This window comes from Toxoplasma gondii, chromosome VIII, assembly GCF_000006565.2.
Source record: "Toxoplasma gondii ME49 chromosome VIII, whole genome shotgun sequence".
NCBI classification, from domain to species: domain Eukaryota; phylum Apicomplexa; class Conoidasida; order Eucoccidiorida; family Sarcocystidae; genus Toxoplasma; species Toxoplasma gondii.
Genome location: NC_031476.1, coordinates 6,737,308 through 6,753,744, shown reverse-complemented (window position 1 = coordinate 6,753,744; position 16,437 = coordinate 6,737,308). Strand labels below are relative to the sequence as shown.

Genomic DNA, 16,437 nt, shown 5'->3' with positions numbered 1-16,437 from the left:
ATTTCAGGAAGCCGGTGGCCAGTATATGTCACAGCCCACGAACGAAAAAAGGAGACCAGACAGTTTCTCACGAAATCGTGAGGCCCGTGAACACGTGTAGACGAGTGACTCCTGAGCGTGGCGATAGTGAATGATTTGCATTATTAGGGGGTAACGGCGAGAAAAGGAAACATGGGCACACCACGTGTGGCGACAGCTGGACCATGACACAGCAGCTTGGCCGTCGTTTTTTTGAGTGAAAGTGTGGGGCTAGTTGGGTACAGAGATTTGACAGAGATCTACCTATTCACACAGGGGTGGTTGTGTGCTTGAAGCGACGTTACTTACCGTGCGCTGGCTGAGCGTGATGCCGGTTCGCCCACTTACATGATTCTGAGATTCTGGTTTAGCCTTCTTCCATGGAGGTTCACAGAAGGCTGTCCCCATGCGCGCACTGACCCGACAACCAGATGTGGCCATTTACGCCACCGTGTATTTTCTAGGTAATTTGATTTTAAACATTTCGAGGAAGGAAGCACCATCCATCCGCGGCGGCATGAAGACTCTTTCGTTGGGACATGTCTTGGTGTTACTAGTATATGCTAGGAAATGATGGTAGTCAAACGGGTGTGACGACCACGTGCAAGGAGGATCATCTCACTAATGCTTGAGTGTTGCCATGCTGCCCCATTGAGGTTCCAAGACAGGAGAAAGAGGGTATACCGGGGCCTTCTCCATATCAATTGTGTATCTTCAATCCTCCTCGTCCCACCACTCCAGTGTCCTGGCGTGACCTCGATCTCCGTCTAGTGGCGATGATAATGGATATAAGGATCATTCTTCTTCTGCAGACGCGGTGGCCGAACGGCCAGGCAGCATCGTTGCTGGCAACCGCTATCAAGAGACACGAACAGAGTTGAGGGATCCCGCGCATGGCATTGCTTGCCGGTTTCCATGTAAAGTTGTTAGATTGCGATTGATTTACTTACGCTTTACTTACGCATGTATATTATTTGCCCTACCCCTACATATGGATTTACAAAGAGAAACGCATGCTTGTGTCCGTCGAAATAATTTTTTGGCGAACCACTATGTTGAGTGTGGCGCAGTGCGCAACTCATCGCTCGCAGCTCTACAGAGTACAGCAAGCTCAGTGCGCTGCAGTCTAGGATGCAGCGGCACAGATGACTTCAGACATGTCGGTACACGTTTATACACGCACGTTGCCTCCTACCCTTTCAATGCCCCTCAGTCAGTACATTACAGCTTCCAAGCAAACATTAAGTCCGGTAGGATACTGAAATTCAACACTTTTAGCTGTCTTAAGCAGTCCAGTGGGGTGCCGGTTTGTACGGAGGATATGGTGACTTCTGTGCACAATTCTCCGTCTCAATTAAACCAACGAAGAACATGAACTCCCCAAAACTGTATTAATGTGTATTTTGGTAAGGCACTTGCCTAGAACACTTTTGGAGGAGCGAAATAAGCAAAGCGTCAGGTAGATACACCAGCCAAACTTACCATGATACCCCGAGTCGAGCCACGCATGATATGCATGCTTCTCTCCACATTCAGCCACGCAAGACTTAGTGCCGAGAGAATAGAATCACGAAGACGAATACTGAACGACTCAGTGAACAACACAAGGAGGAAACACGCAAGGGTTGTCCCACCGTCTAAATTATTCGATATTGTTGACATCAGTTTTCACGGTTTGTCTGATACAATGTGTGGTCCTTTCCTTGGAGAGGGAACCAAGTGGAGAGGGACAGGAGGAGGGTAGAGCGTTTGCCAGGTGACGTCACATTGTGCCCTGTCTTCGTCTACAGATAATGCGTCTCCGTTCCTTCCATCATCTACTTCGTCAAAAAACACCGTGTTCTTTGACTCTAGGGTCTCTTGCTTTCTTGTTCCTTGTCCATTGATGTCCTTCTCCCTCGGCGAAAGGAACTCCCACACCGATGGGAGCTCTCCAGTATTTACCAGTTTCCTCTTGTTCGCTACTCTTGATGGAAAATGGGGAGTAGGAGGAACAATAACTTGGTTCTTCTGTTTCATCTCACGAGAAGCGGCCGGAGTAGCACGCGGCTGCGGTCTGCCGAATATTTTTCCTGTTTGCTCGCGCGTTTGCTTTTCCTCCGACATTTCCTGCAAAAAAATGTCTTTTCTCTCGGAGGAATGCAGACGCAACACAGGCGAAAGGATAACTCCACCAGTTAACGTGACTTGCCTATGACGAGATACAAACGCCGTGTAACCAGCCAAGCTGGCCAGCAGATCTGTTTTCTGGTGAGCCCAATAGTCAACATGAAGACCTGAGAAAAACATTCAACAAAAAGCAACAATTAGAACAATGCACGAAACGCCGCTGCAGAGAAGACACGGAGCTATCTTCAGAGGGGAAGCAACTGCGTGGAGGCCAGACTCGCAAATTCGGAAGCAACACAGACCTACATACTCCAGTACGGAGGAATGTTGTTGAAGGAAGACATCCAAAGTGTATACATATGAAAGAACCGGAGGAGTAAGCAGGGAAGGAGTCACGCGTAGAAGTGCCAGACATAACAAACAAGCAAATGATCATTCAGTCACATACATAGCCAGCTGTATTCACAGAACTCTGTCGTGAACGATGTAACCCCTATGCAAGCACATATACCTCCAGACGCATAAACGTGTGGAGTTACACACGCAAGCACTTTCAGTTTCGTACATAGGGTTAAGCACAACTTCCCCTCCTACCAGGAGCATCCAGAAGTTGAAGTCGAGCGGCAAACTGCTTAGTAACAGAAGGTGGAGACGGTAAACCAAAAGACGAGAGAATGGCGTTGACAAGAGAAGGTACCTGCCACCTAAAGAATACAAGCAAACGCAGAGATCTGCTCAATGGAGCATCTGTCCTAGAGCGTTTCCGCATGGAAGGATATACACGGAAAGATGCTGGTATATACATGCCGACTCCTCCATCTGATAATAATACCCGATTCGACAAGGAAACCTCTTTGTCCAAATCACACTTGCCAAACTGCCCACGAACAGACTTCCATTTACATGCGTGTATCCACGAATCTGTGCACTACCATAAAGACATTCACAGAAACTCGTGATAATCGAAGAACCCGTAAAACTGCAGTCACGTATGCCTAGAGCCTTCACTGGTAATTCAGACGATGGGCTAAGGTGCTCCCATGCAGGGACTTCGTCGCAGACGGACAAACATGCATTCGCATAAACGGAGGACTTCGCGAGTGGAAAGACACGTTTCTCCGTGAGAGACTGGATCCCCACGTGAATGTAAAACTCTTTATTCTGCTTCCGTTACTTGTTGATTTTGAGGCGCTTCGACTGCATGGCGTAGAAGCCGAGCAACGAGCGGTAAAAAAGGTCGGCAGAGGCGCGCAGGGAGGGTACCTCGTGCCACCATACTCCCGAAAACCACCGACATGCAGCTGCCTGCGGGGGAGTAAGAAAATCCTTCCGGGGTTTTATCTTTGCGTCTTCTTCAGTCGTCTCCTGTTTTGAGGCTCTCGACGTCTCTTTGTGTCTTGCTGTTACACGTTGCCCCTTGACGGCCGCGTTGACGGATGAAAAGAGAGTGGGAGCGATGGGTTCTTCTGTTTTTGTTGCCGCCATCTCGCCTGCCCCGATTGCTTCCAGTCTCCCTTTCAGTTTGTCCCTCGTCCTCCCATTTCCGCTTTTCCTGGAACATCTTTCGTTCGAACCTCTCTGACTTAAAACCGCAGTAAGCGCACGATTCGGGCTCAGAAGAGATAACGCATACCGAGGATGGAGTTCAGTGAGATTGATTCCTTCGGAGAAGCATTCAAAAAGAAAGTGGCTTTCTAAGTCATGAAGAAGAAGCAGAGATCTCCCGATTTCGCGCTTGGCGTGGAGCCGCCAAAAATGGTTGTCGTTCTCTTCGATTTCGACGTTTTCTTTTTCCTCGCTTCGTCCCTGCCTTCCAACGGATGTTTCACTGGACAGTTCAAATAGAGGCGAGGCGGAACATGCATCAGAGAGAACCCATGATGGTGGCGACGAGACGCGGCCCGAGGAAGACGGAGGTGAGGCAAATGAAGTGAAAGACGCGTGTGGACGGGCTGCTGAACCCGAGAGAGGCGCAGTAGTTGGACCCCGTGCCCTACAGGCAACAGATACGAGCGAGAACAGACAAGAGAGGACTAGTGGGAGGCGACGCCAGCAGTTGAGGCAGACAAACGACACGATAAACCGAAAGGCGACAAGCGGGAAGCCATGTGCAGAGATTGCGGTCGTCGGAGCCAGCAGAACCCGGTAGAAATCGGAGCGCATCGGGGAGGGGGGAGAACATGAAATTATGAGATCTGGAAACGTGTGAATTAAGCGAAGACGCCGTACGGCGCCCTGCGGCAGGATATCAGGTGTTCCTACTCCGATGATGCTCCCCGTTCGCATTCGTATTCACGTTGACCCTGCTGCTTTTTTCAACCAGCTTTCCCTTCTCGACCTTCATCTCCCCGTCATTGTGTCTCCATCTCGCCCGCCTCCTTTCCCTGCCATCTCGCAGTCTCCGCCAAGGTTGTGCTTACCGCGCGACACGCGTCAGACGCTGAACGAGAAGCTCTGGGTCACGGGGCATCCCGGCCTGCGGCCACAGCATGGAGAGACAGAAGAGGCAACCGAGGCAGTCGCTGGAAGAGACAGCACGGGCAGGGGGTGAATGGGGCGGGCAGGAGAACAGACAGGTAGCGTGCGAGAGAAAGCGATACAGACGACCACGCCCAGAAGTGGAGGGGATGATGGGAAGGAAGCAGAGAACATCTAAGCACGGCGCGAAGAAGGGTCGAAGAGAGAAAGGAAGCAGACTGATCAGCTAGCACAAGCAAAAGTGTGCTGCGGCAAACACGATAAGTAACGCAATAAAGCACCAGGGGAGACCCACAGAAGAGCCCACACAGGCTTGAGGCCGCTCACGCCATGCCGAGGAAGTGGCGGACTCAACAGGACAGATGGCGAAGAAATGGGATCAAACTGAGTTTGCACAGATGGTTCCTTTCTTTGCGTCTCCCAAAACCCTGCACGAAAGGTGTGCAAACAATAAAGAAGAGGGCGAAGAAGAAGCAAACAAAGCTTTTCGCTTCCCGCCCACCCAAACGGCACAAAAGTTGCGCTCCCTATCCCTACGACCGACGGCAAACTGAAAAGCTGCTGCTTGTCACTCTCCCCTCAAACGCCATGTCCCTGTCAGCCTCCCTCTACCTTCCTTACGTGAATAACGGAGTCAACAACTCCCACATTGACGCCTGTAGCCGCGACATCTGTGGCAAAAAGGATGCGAAGCTCGTAGCCCGGATTGCTGGACACCTGGGGCAGCGGCTCTTGGCCGTGAAGAGATCCTTGTTGTCGCTCTCTCCCGCTTTTTGAGAGCCGCCTGTGGCTTGCCTGGCCCACGAGAGAGGTCGGCAACCCGGACGCGAACTGCGAAGGCGCGAGAGCAGCAGAATCGACCCCAGAAGGTGACCAGGTAGGAACCAGAGATGAAGAGGAGAAAGCCTCGATCACTGCACGACGTCTCTCGATACTGAGCCCGTGATGCAGGGCCGAGAGTTTCGGAAGGCGCGCGGGGACCAGCGGCGGCGGAGGAAACGTCGACGAAGCAGAGGGAGACGAAGAAGAGAAAGAAACTGATAAAGGGAACGAATGTGTGGCGGATAAATAAGAACCGGACGAAGAGGAGACGAATGGGTACGTGGACAGAGCGGAAAACGTCGCGGGGTCCGTTGTCTTCAGCGTGAGGAGCGCCGGAAAAACATAGTGTTTGAAGAAGACATAATGGAACTGTAGACTCTTGAGAGTCGAGAAAAAAACAATGACTCGGTAAGTTCTGTCTCTGCTTTCCGGAGACACGTCACACGCTTGATCGTCCCCTGCCATCTGTCCTTCGGCTCTTCTGTGTGGTCCCTCTCTTGCTGTCTCCAATTGCGCAACTCGATTCGCCTCACTCATCAACACGTTAAACAGCACATGAGCGTGCAAGTCTGCCGGATAAATGGCAAACTCCGAGCGAACGACTTCCCCCCGTATTATTGCCTCTTCCTCCCTGCTCCAGTCGCTTCCTCGCCGCTCTTGTGCGCTGTGGTGGGAGCGTGACCGGCGACGCTGAAGCTCACTCCACTGTCTCTGCTTTTTCGCCAGGAACTCGGACGCTCGTTTGGGACCCCACAATCCTGCCGTCTCTTCCACATCGAGAATGCTTTCGCGAAGAGAAGGACCCCGCGAAAATGGCGGCCCCGTCTCCTTGTGTGGCGAACCACAGAGTGAAGGCTGGCGGAGAAGCGCGGCGGTGTGTGCTTCCTCGTTCTCGCCGGTCTCGGGCGTTTGCTGCGAAAGACACAGCTCTTCCTCCGCGTCCCCGTCCTTCCGCGGGACACAGGGAGACGGCGACAAAAACGCAGAAGAAAGGGGACAAGACAGAGAAGCGGTGCCGGGAGGAGACAGAGGAACGGAACAAGGAGAACAGCACAGGCGAGAGAGGCGAGTGGAACCCGAAGCAAACAAAGAAGCCGAATGAGACACGGGAGACACCAGCGGAGGGCTGGGCGCAGCACCAACGGCTTCAGCAGAAGCTTGATCGGAATGTAGGAGAGAAACGGGTGATACGAAGGGAGTCCCCAAGGCGTTGATAGTCAAGGACCTGACCCGCGCAAGACGAGCGAAGACGCTCCGAAGATCCGGAGGCAGCCACGATGACAGGAAAATAGTCTGGTGACCTACAAAGGAGACACAGAAAAACAAGCGAGTTTGTAACTCGAAGACCTGCCCTCGAAAGACGCATTTACAGATGCATGAGCCGCTGAGCTGAGAGACACTTGCCCCCTCACAGAGGTCTTCTCGAGCTGCACACCGGCCTCTCTACGCCTGAAACGGAAAACTGATTTTCGGTGAACTAGACACGGAGAGTTCCGACGGCCTGCGGCCCGCGCTTTCCTGTGTGCCCTCTAGTTCAGATATAAACGCCAGATGGAGACAAGCAGCATGGGCCCTTGTTTCCCGAGAGTCCGAATCGCGAGACGTGGCAGGGCGCTGATCTCTTGAGAAGCCGTTCGGACTGCGTAAAGGTACGGCCACCCCGTGTGAGGCGGATTGGAGGCAAGCTCTTTGTCCCGATCGTTTCGTTGGAGTGTTTTTTTGTCTCGGGCCTTGTCTTTCCGTTGCACTCGCATCGCGGAGCCTCTCTCTCACCTGGTGGCAACCTTTCTTTGAGTCTGAGCAACGCTGCGGTCGCCTGCCTGCCTCTGTCGCTTTGTTGAAAGAGCGCAGGTGTGTCTTCCACAACCAGCAAGCTACAGCGAGAGAAGCTCCTGTTTCTACCTTGTCGGGTGTCCTCGTATGTATCCTCTGTCGTCGCCGCCGCTTCGCCTGTCGCGTCTTTGTCTATCGGTGTCGGAGTCAGCCGGCTCGCCGCGCCGTTTCTGAAGCTGTCTTTCCAGCTGAGGTAGCCGAGATACTCGTCGAGCTTCCCCGGTGTGCAGATCCATATGTGTGCCCTCAGCTTCTCAATTCGGTGGAAAACGTTCACAGCGCGGCCTCGCCGGGAACAAATGCTTCGGGGCTCGCCCGCCCACTCGGCTGCCTGGGGATCGTCGCGGGCGACATCGGCCGCAGCCCTCTGTCCCCCACCGCTGGCGCTCCGCTCCTCTCGCGCCTCTTGCTGCGCCTGGTAGAAGGCAGTTTCGCCGCACAGAAGAGCTACGCGGAGCTGCGGCGTATAGCGCAGAAGAGCGAGGAGCTCTGCATGAGTCTGGTTGGCTGCGTCGCGCGTGGGGAGCAGGAAGAGGCACTTGGGGAACCCCGCGTCCGCTTGCTCCATCCCCTGGAGCTTCCGCGTCGCGTCCGCCTGCGCGTTCAGCTCATCCTCACTGGGCTGCGCGATCCCATCGCTTTCCAGCAGACGCAGGACAACGGCGAGCTGAACGGCTCGCGACTTGCCGGTTTGCACACGCGAGAGAACAAGGAGGTCGTGAGAAGGACTCAGCAGGAACGGAAGAAGAAATTGCTGAAGAGGCGAAACAGCGGACGCGCCACAGTGGCGGTGAAGTGCGACTGCGACAGACGGCGGGAGGAGAGAGGAAGGCTGGCGAGATGAAGACACGGGAGAAGGAGACGCAGGAGACGGAGAGGAGACAGCAGCAGACGAGAGGACGGACATCGGCAGGGGGTGAGGGAGCAGGACGGAGAGAGGAAGAGGGGCGGGGAGGAGAAGCGGCTTGAGTTCACAGCAGCTGCCTCCCCACAGACGAAGTGTGGGGGGAGGAAGTGCCTGGAGGAGTGGAGAGAGACACGCGATCCACCGCGAGGCCAGAGGCGAGAGCGAGCGAAAGAATGACGGCGCGAGAAAGGAGGGAAGAAAGGAACTGGAAGCGAATACAAGTGGACCATCAGTCGTAGGAGAGGACAAAGAGAGCTCGCAAGAAGAGGAAGACTCACGGGTCGGCAACGAAGGAGACGAAGACGAATCCTCTTCTCTGCCAGTGGCAACAGGACACTCGGCAGGCATCGCCTGGGAAGACGGGGACAGAGGATCGGACGGCGGAGGCGACGTCGACTCCGAGCAGAAACAATAGAAACGTTGGGGAGAGAAGATAGAGGGGGGAAAAAATAGCTGGTTTCCAAATGGCGCGCCAAGAGCTGTCTTCGCGTCTCCCCAGGTCCTCTTACTTGCCCGTCCTACACAGGGAGAGACACTCAGACAGTGCGGGGAAGGCGGGAGACAGGAAGGTGACGCGGGCGCCGAAGAGGCGGTGGAGATTCGCAAGACATAGAGAGACGAAAGGAAGGACAAGACGCGAGTTCTTGAGCGACGTGGAACGTGAGACATCTCCAAGACCTCCCCGGTCCTGGGCGGTGAGTAAACGACACAAGCCTGTGGCAGGAGACAGACGCGACACGAGAAGCGCCGCAGCCAGCTGCCCTCACTCTGCTTGCCTCCATGCTTCCGCCTCCAGGCCTCGGTTCCCCAAGAGCGGGAGGCGCAGCACACTTGGACGGGAGAGGAAGAGGCGAGGGCTGAAGACGCAGCAGAGGCACAGGATGGCGAAGCGGAACGAAAGAGAGAGTCACAATAGGGGGCGCCATGCGCCAAAAAACGCAGATCGGTCGTAGAGAGACCTAAGCGGCGCTGTTTCCGCCGACCTCGGGCGTATGCAGATTCAAGGGTCGACGGCCCTCGGAGCAGAGTGCCCTCCCCAGAACGCCAAACATGGCTCGTCAAATACGACGACTCCCGCAAAGGGTCACGAAAACTTGCCGTCCCCCTTCGAGCCATGAGTTACCGGGGAAGACTGACCGCTGGGAAAACTGTCCTTTACAGCGCTTGCACCGATGCTATTACTGCATCCTCTTCTCTTCCGCGACTCCTGCTGGCCCTGCGCGCGATTCTTCGTCGACGACGCGCCACAGCGTGCACGGGCGATGGTCGGACAGAAGGGGAAAACGAGGAAGAGCGAGAGATAAAGTGGTGAAGCGAGACAAGAGCGACTGAAGCGAAGGAGGAGACAGTGAAGCGGGAGAGAAGAGACAGAAGCGGGAAAGAGGAAATTGACGCGAAAGATCGTCGATGGGCAGAGGCATGAGGAGAGAGGGTGGAGACAGCAGCGTTAGCGAGCTGCAAAAGGAAGAGACGAAGCCTCGTACGAGAAAAAGTCGGAAAGACATGCCCGTTAAAATAAAAGAGAATGCAGCTACACCTTTGCCTTCACGAACTGCAATCAACAGCGACGAGGCGAGGACGAGACCAAGTAATGTCTATCTGGGAAGACCATCGCGAGTCCCGCGCAGAAAAATACTGCTTGGTTAACATTTTCATCGCCTGGAGGTTGTTAGAGTTTCTACCTACACAGAAGCAAGTATATAAGCTGGATCTAGTGCGCTCGAATGACAAACGCCAGCGGCTTGAATTGTGTGCCAGGAATCGCATGCGGCCGCGCTGTCGCGGTGGGGAAGCCGTTGCAGATACATACGTGCTGTCGTGACAGTGCTCGCCGTTTTAAACAGAAATGGAAACAACGCCGTTATTGTCCTGTTATCAACCAGGAGAAAGAAATATGCTGCGCAACGGGAAGCAGGGAGGCAAGGACAGCAGAAGAGTCTTGCTCTAGCTCGACAGAGAGAGCTCACAGTGACAAGCACGTCAAGACAAGGACTGCGTGTCATGACTGAATGCTTGCGGCTCTCCAGTCGGATGGGCTTGACGTAATTTTAACGGTTACAGACGTGATCGCTTTCATGTAAGGGCACAACTGCAACGTCATCCACTCATTTGATCGTGGAGAGGGTTCTAGTGAAACCAAACAAGACACGAAATTCGGTTTTGCTGGCGCTCGAATTCACTCGCTGCTAATACGAAGGGTCGACACGGACTCGAACTGCGCGCGGCCAAGCGACGAATGTTACAACAAAGCTGGCTTCCACTAACAACATTTCTGTCAAGGATGAGTGACTCGGAGAAGTCCCTTGGTGAGGGCTCACGGATCAGTGTGTTCTTTCCTCACGGTACGGGAGCCCCGAAACCTGACAGCCGGCGAGGGGGTACCGAGAACGCGTCTGATGTGTACAAGTGTTCGGATTGATTTGTGTAGATTTGGAGGGTGGCTGCTCGAAGACCAGAAGACAGGAGGTCTGCCGTGATGTTGCCCTGTGTGGGCTAAGAATCTGTCTCGCTCCCTGGGGTCCCACCGCACTAGCCGACAACCCAGGCCATGCATACATTCAAGAGCGTGGGGAAACGTTGCTTCCCGCAGCAGATAGTGCTCCTTCCGGCACAGGTTCCTCGATCCACTCGAAGAGAGAAAGACGAAGTGTCCGAGTGGGTGCGAGGAAACCTCCGCGACAGGCCTAGCAGGTTTTACGTCTGCTTCGCAACGATGCGTAAGCATTAGGCCCCCGCCTTCACTCATTGTTCCCAGCTACATTTTTGAATACTGAGTAACGATCACGTTTTACACTTCCGTTACACTCAAGGACACGGATACGCTCTGAACTGAAGAACTTAAGGTCAAGTGGATATGTGGAATCTTGAAGCCGACGAGACTGTCAGAAACGTTTGTGTTAAGTGTTCGGACAACTGCCAAAACCCCATCTCTCAGGCACATTCCCCCAGTCGTTCATTACAGTAATGCACACGTGGATTCGACAATCAGAAGTGTTTGCTCGGCACATGAGGTGCAGGCAAGAACACTAAAGTTCCGAATTCGTCTAAGATTTGGGTCCATGATCGAGCGATACAATCGACTGAGCAGAAGCGTAGATATGGGGATTGTATACACACTTTTCGCCAGATGCACGACCTGCCGCCTAGAGCCCAGTGGCCAAACACATGATGGCCCTAGAAAAGCAAATGCCAAAAAATGGATTACAATGCCATCGAGAGATTAATGCAGGAGAGTGGGATGCCAAGAACAGACCAACAGTCTCTACACACCAGTCTCGTCATTGCCTCCGAGTGTGGCATCTCTCAGTTCAGACGCCTTGTCTGCTTTCTGGCGTCACAGTCGGGGGGGAGGGGGCAGGGTTTTGTGTCCGACATTTTGCGCACACATCTCACTAGCAAGCAGTATTGCGCGTTAACGACTGAACTGTAGAACCTGTCTGCACATTGCTGACGCAGTCCAGCCCTTTAGCTCCGGATTTCAAAACGAAAATTACCGTTTCGAATGTTTCGCATCCACACGATGCATGCAAGATCTGGTGGCGATGAGGGTCACATGCGGCGCTGCCTTATTCCGCAATCGCATGCTCATATTCTATTAACTGAACGTGGCGTATGGACGGGCCTACGCACTGCGATGTTCGTGGAAATGACATACGCACCGAACGAATCTCTACTGTGGAAAACCGAGAAGAGTGGAAAGAACGAAGTGTCTCCGTGGCGTAGCACCACCTCTGTGCCCCTGCCTTCGCCGTCTTCTGAGGAGCATTCGCGGCGTCCGCACAAACTTCCCCTCTCAACATCTTTTTCCGACCACTTGGTTCTCGTTTTCTACCACATGCAGAACCACTAAGGAGCGCGCAGCTAGCGAGTTGCCAGAGTGCTTGAGCGAGCAAGCGGAAAAACAGGTCGGGAGACGGGCGTAGCACGAATCACAGAAGGAAGTGGTCAACACAGATCGCGGACGTGGCAAATCAGAAGTGAACAGCCCCCCGCCCTTGCCCCCTCCCCCTCGAGAGACGGCGGTAGCAAACAGACAGGTTTCGAAGACAGAGAAGTGGAAAAGGAGGGAGAGATGAGGTGGTTTTCGCTGCGGTAGAGGTAGAGGGGGAGCAGCCAAAACGGAGAGATGAAGAGGGAGGGAGAGAAGAAGAAACGGCATCATTTCGCACCACTTGACCTCGCAAAGTGGTACTATCGGGTGGTGAAGCACAGATAGAGATGGATGCAGACAAGCAGGAACCTTAATGCTCGAGACTAAACATTCCTGCCCCTCCCCGTGGCGAGGTAACTTTCGCTGCGGAATATGTTTCACCCGCACGGCCGCGTTCTCCGTGGTGAGGCGAGGGAGCGCTCGATGCGCGTCTGGAGTTGCATCGACAGTCCAGAAGGAAATGGGTTACTCCGTCTGCACCCCAATCAGGAGAGGTTCCGAGGCGCGCAATCTTCACAAGTCTGTGCAGTATTCGGGTCTGTCTTCATCGAATGTTCGTTTGAGCATGTCGAGAGCCTGCGTGGCTCGATCTGCCGTTGCAGCCAAAGTCAGCTTCTGCTTTGGTTTCAGTTTGGGATCCTTCTCGAGTTCACGAACTTCTTGAAGAATGTTGCAGACTTCGTACTTATAATCTATAGCTACAAGATGTAAGTCACTATTTATTGCCTCTGCATTTGGCTTGTCATCAGGTAACACTTTGCCAGTCAGTTCCTTGTCCACATAATTGAGCTTGATTATCATTTGCTTCGATAGCGAGTCGATGAGTTGAGCCGTCGTTTGCTTATCTGAAGATTCGGGTTTTTCGTCTGCCGGCGTCTCCTTCTTGCCTGCCGGGGTTTCCTTCTTGCCTGCCGGCGTCTCCTTCTTGTCCTCCGGGGTTTCCTTCTTGCCTGTCGGCGTCTCCTTCTTGTCCTCCGGGGTTTCCTTCTTGGCTGCCGGCGTCTCCTTCTTGTCTGTCGGCGTCTCCTTCTTGTCTGTCGGCGTCTCCTTCTTGCCTGCCGGCGTCTCCTTCTTGCCTCCCCCTGCACCACGCAGAGAAGTGGTGGATGACGAACCCCCTTTTTGTGTGTACTTTCCTGGGGTTCCTAGATGTGATTCGCTGATGTCACGATTACCTTTAGAGGTGCCACTTCCGCTTTTGCGAACAAAAAAAAAGTTGCGAAGGCGTTCCCCGATCCCCTTCGGGGACTTGTCGCCTTCTCCCTTGTCCCGGTCCCCCCCGCTGGATGAGTTGTCTTTTGAAGCTTCCACGAACGACTGAATTCTCGAAGAGGGTTCGTCGGCATTCTCAACCGGGTCCGAGGCGAGCTCAGGTGCGTTGTCCGTCAGGGGGTTCCAGTCGCCTGCTGCCTGGTACCGAAGAGCCCAGACAGTCGACTCCTTCCCGAAATACGCAAGCCCAGCGACGAGCAGCAACAAAAAGTGCGACAATCCAGGTGCCATCGTGAGAAACAGAAACAGATTAAGCGACGAAAATATGCAAAATGCTTTTTTCAGATCCTCCAGAGCGCAACGACTCACCCGTAATGCTCCTTTATGTACCGAGTAACGACGCGCAAACATCCAAACGCACTAGCTTTTTCGCCAACACCGGTGCCTAGCGCTACGATTTGACGCACCAGCAGGTACTGTACAAACAGCCGCTAGATGGGTAAAAATCAATACTCCCTATTCAAACGACAATGGTACAATGGAATGCCTTCTTCGGCCGAACCGTGGCAGCGGTGTCGTCAGACAGGCAAGTGGTCGCGAGTAAGTTCGCCTTGCGGGAACTCCGTCCGGATCCACGGCGATGCAACTGCAACGGGGGAGCTGCGAGAGACTAGAAACTCACGAGAGTTCACGAGGGCCCTCTGTTTCCAGCCAGAGCATTGAAATACAAATGCCTCTATAACGTGAACTACTATGAAGTGTCTACGTTCGTGTCTTGCGTCGTCTTTGCCCCTTGTCTGACGGGATTGAGTCGTGGTAGGAGCTGCGTGGCTAGCGGGGCCTTCACTAGTTCCTGTCTAGTCAACAGCGTGTTCGCCAAATCCACGGCCCGCTGCCAGGAGGACCCTCATGCCTCCTGTTCCAAAAAAAATTTATGGAACAACTGAAAACTTGCATGTTTGACTTGAGATTTAGCCGCTGTTCTGTAAAGTTGTAGGTAAAAGGCATGTTAGAGACGTGGACTAGCGTTGGAGCACATTGTTTCACTCGATGGGCACGACTCTCATCACGAAAATCAAAAGAACCTTCACTGGTTGCACTCGTGAAAAATTTTTTGTTCACTTAGCCAAGAACTAATGGGAGTCCCGAGAAGCGTATGACCAACATTGGCTTTTGTCAGCCGGAGGTTCACGAAGGATCATGTATTGTACATGGACAGACTGTACGTTGGGCGTGTACTCGTCATTCCCTCCTGATTAGTACCATCGTTTTGTGAGTAATCATTTCCTCCGAGTGTGGCATCTCTCAGTTCAGACGCCTTGTGTGCTCTCTGGCGTCACAGACGGGGGGAGGGGGCAGGGTTTTGTGTCCGACATTTTGCGCACACATCTCACTAGCAAGCAGTATTGCGCGTTAACGACTGAACTGTAGAACCTGTCTGCACATTGCTGACGCAGTCCAGCCCTTTAGCTCCGGATTTCAAAACGAAAATTACCGTTTCGAATGTTTCGCATCCACACGATGCATGCAAGATCTGGTGGCGATGAGGGTCACATGCGGCGCTGCCTTATTCCGCAATCGCATGCTCATATTCTATTAACTGAACGTGGCGTATGGACGGGCCTACGCACTGCGATGTTCGTGGAAATGACATACGCACCGAACGAATCTCTACTGTGGAAAACCGAGAAGAGTGGAAAGAACGAAGTGTCTCCGTGGCGTAGCACCACCTCTGTGCCCCTGCCTTCGCCGTCTTCTGAGGAGCATTCGCGGCGTCCGCACAAACTTCCCCTCTCAACATCTTTTTCCGACCACTTGGTTCTCGTTTTCTACCACATGCAGAACCACTAAGGAGCGCGCAGCTAGCGAGTTGCCAGAGTGCTTGAGCGAGCAAGCGGAAAAACAGGTCGGGAGACGGGCGTAGCACGAATCACAGAAGGAAGTGGTCAACACAGATCGCGGACGTGGCAAATCAGAAGTGAACAGCCCCCCGCCCTTGCCCCCTCCCCCTCGAGAGACGGCGGTAGCAAACAGACAGGTTTCGAAGACAGAGAAGTGGAAAAGGAGGGAGAGATGAGGTGGTTTTCGCTGCGGTGTATGTTTGACCCGCACTGCCGCGTTCTCCGTGGTGAGGCGAGGGAGCGCTCGATGCGCGTCTGGAGTTGCATCGACAGTCCAGAAGGAAATGGGTTACTCCGTCTGCACCCCAATCAGGGGAGGTTCTGAGGCGCACAGAACGGGATCTCAAAGGCAGCACTCTTCCGGGTCCTTGAGTTGGGTTTCGTCATTGCCCTGATAACTCTATCCTCACAAACGCTCCACGTCGATGGCAGGATTCTGCAGGGCACCAATGACTTCTGTGGGGTTGCATGTCGTTCAGGGAGAGGGGATTTGGGAGGCAAGTCTGGCAATGTGCCTCCGGGATTGGCAATCGGAAGAGCTTCGGGTGGCTGTTCTAGTGAAGGGGCTACCTCCTGGCCAGACGGACAAGTTGCTGATGGATGATCTCTTGGTATAGGTTGCCCTCCTGATTTGTCTCGTCAGACAGTGACTTTCAATTCCCCACCATCAACGACAGTGCATTCACCTCTGGTGCGGCGGCCTTCACATCGAAACACTCGGCCCACTTGGCTCCGCAGCCCCTGGACCTGCAGGAAAACCGTTGTCGCGTGGTTCGCCTGCCCGCCCCTTGGACTGGTTGTCTGTTGGAGTTTGTACGAAAGATCGAACACTCGAATTGGCTTCGTTGGCATGTTCAGCCGGCTCTGAGTCCAGTTCAGGCTCATCCGCTCTGAGAGGGTTCCAGTCGCCTACTCCCTGGTATCGTAGAGGCCAAACAGCCGACTCCTCGCCGAAAAAGACAATGCAGCGGTCAGCAGCGCCACAATGTTCCCCGAGCCAGGCTTCACGGTGAAACATACCGGCAAAATGATGCAGCGGATATGCCCGTTGAACCTCTTTGTTGGATTCTTATGAGCACAAGTTGTCAACCTATGAGCACCTTTCTGTAGCAAATCACGACTTCCAAGCCTCCAGACTCATCGAGCTATTTCGCTGAAGTCGGCGTATAGCGCTAGTTTTGAGATGATAGCCCTATAGAGAAGTCCGCGTGATTTGAACATCAATA

The 16,437-nt window shown here is 53.7% G+C and overlaps 5 protein-coding genes across 5 annotated transcripts in view; 1 reads left to right on the top strand and 4 right to left on the bottom strand.

Annotated features, from left to right (window-relative positions):
• Nucleotides 1-134, top strand: part of MIC17C (microneme protein MIC17C) — a gene marked incomplete at both ends in the record, with an annotated part of 1,812 nt that extends 1,678 nt beyond the window's left edge. The window contains one exon of the mRNA XM_018779147.1: nucleotides 1-134. This exon is cut by the window's left edge and continues 1,678 nt beyond it. Coding sequence (XP_018636526.1) covers nucleotides 1-134 — 134 coding nt within the window.
• Nucleotides 135-1,361: 1,227 nt separating this feature from the next.
• TGME49_267960 (hypothetical protein) lies at nucleotides 1,362-3,330 on the bottom strand (the record flags this gene model as incomplete). Its single annotated transcript, XM_018781491.1, has 3 exons — nucleotides 1,362-2,294; nucleotides 2,722-2,831; nucleotides 3,302-3,330. The coding sequence occupies 3 exons, from the start codon at nucleotides 3,328-3,330 to the stop codon at nucleotides 1,687-1,689; spliced, it is 747 nt and encodes a 248-aa protein (XP_018636527.1). The 3' UTR covers nucleotides 1,362-1,686.
• Nucleotides 3,331-3,661: 331 nt separating this feature from the next.
• On the bottom strand, nucleotides 3,662-9,283 carry TGME49_267970 (DEAD/DEAH box helicase domain-containing protein; the record flags this gene model as incomplete). The annotated part of the gene is made up of 4 exons (XM_018781492.1): nucleotides 3,662-4,079; nucleotides 4,548-4,603; nucleotides 5,227-6,728; nucleotides 7,201-9,283. The coding sequence occupies 4 exons, from the start codon at nucleotides 9,281-9,283 to the stop codon at nucleotides 3,992-3,994; spliced, it is 3,729 nt and encodes a 1,242-aa protein (XP_018636528.1). The 3' UTR covers nucleotides 3,662-3,991.
• A 3,328-nt stretch (nucleotides 9,284-12,611) lies between these two features.
• On the bottom strand, nucleotides 12,612-13,818 carry TGME49_267980 (hypothetical protein; the record flags this gene model as incomplete). The annotated part of the gene is made up of 1 exon (XM_002365474.1): nucleotides 12,612-13,818. The coding sequence occupies exon 1, from the start codon at nucleotides 13,719-13,721 to the stop codon at nucleotides 12,612-12,614; it is 1,110 nt and encodes a 369-aa protein (XP_002365515.1). The 5' UTR covers nucleotides 13,722-13,818.
• Nucleotides 13,819-15,914: 2,096 nt separating this feature from the next.
• On the bottom strand, nucleotides 15,915-16,229 carry TGME49_267990 (hypothetical protein; the record flags this gene model as incomplete). Its single annotated transcript, XM_002365475.1, has 1 exon — nucleotides 15,915-16,229. One exon carries the CDS (start codon nucleotides 16,227-16,229, stop codon nucleotides 15,915-15,917), a length of 315 nt encoding a protein of 104 aa, XP_002365516.1.
• Between the last annotated feature and the right edge of the window lie 208 nt (nucleotides 16,230-16,437).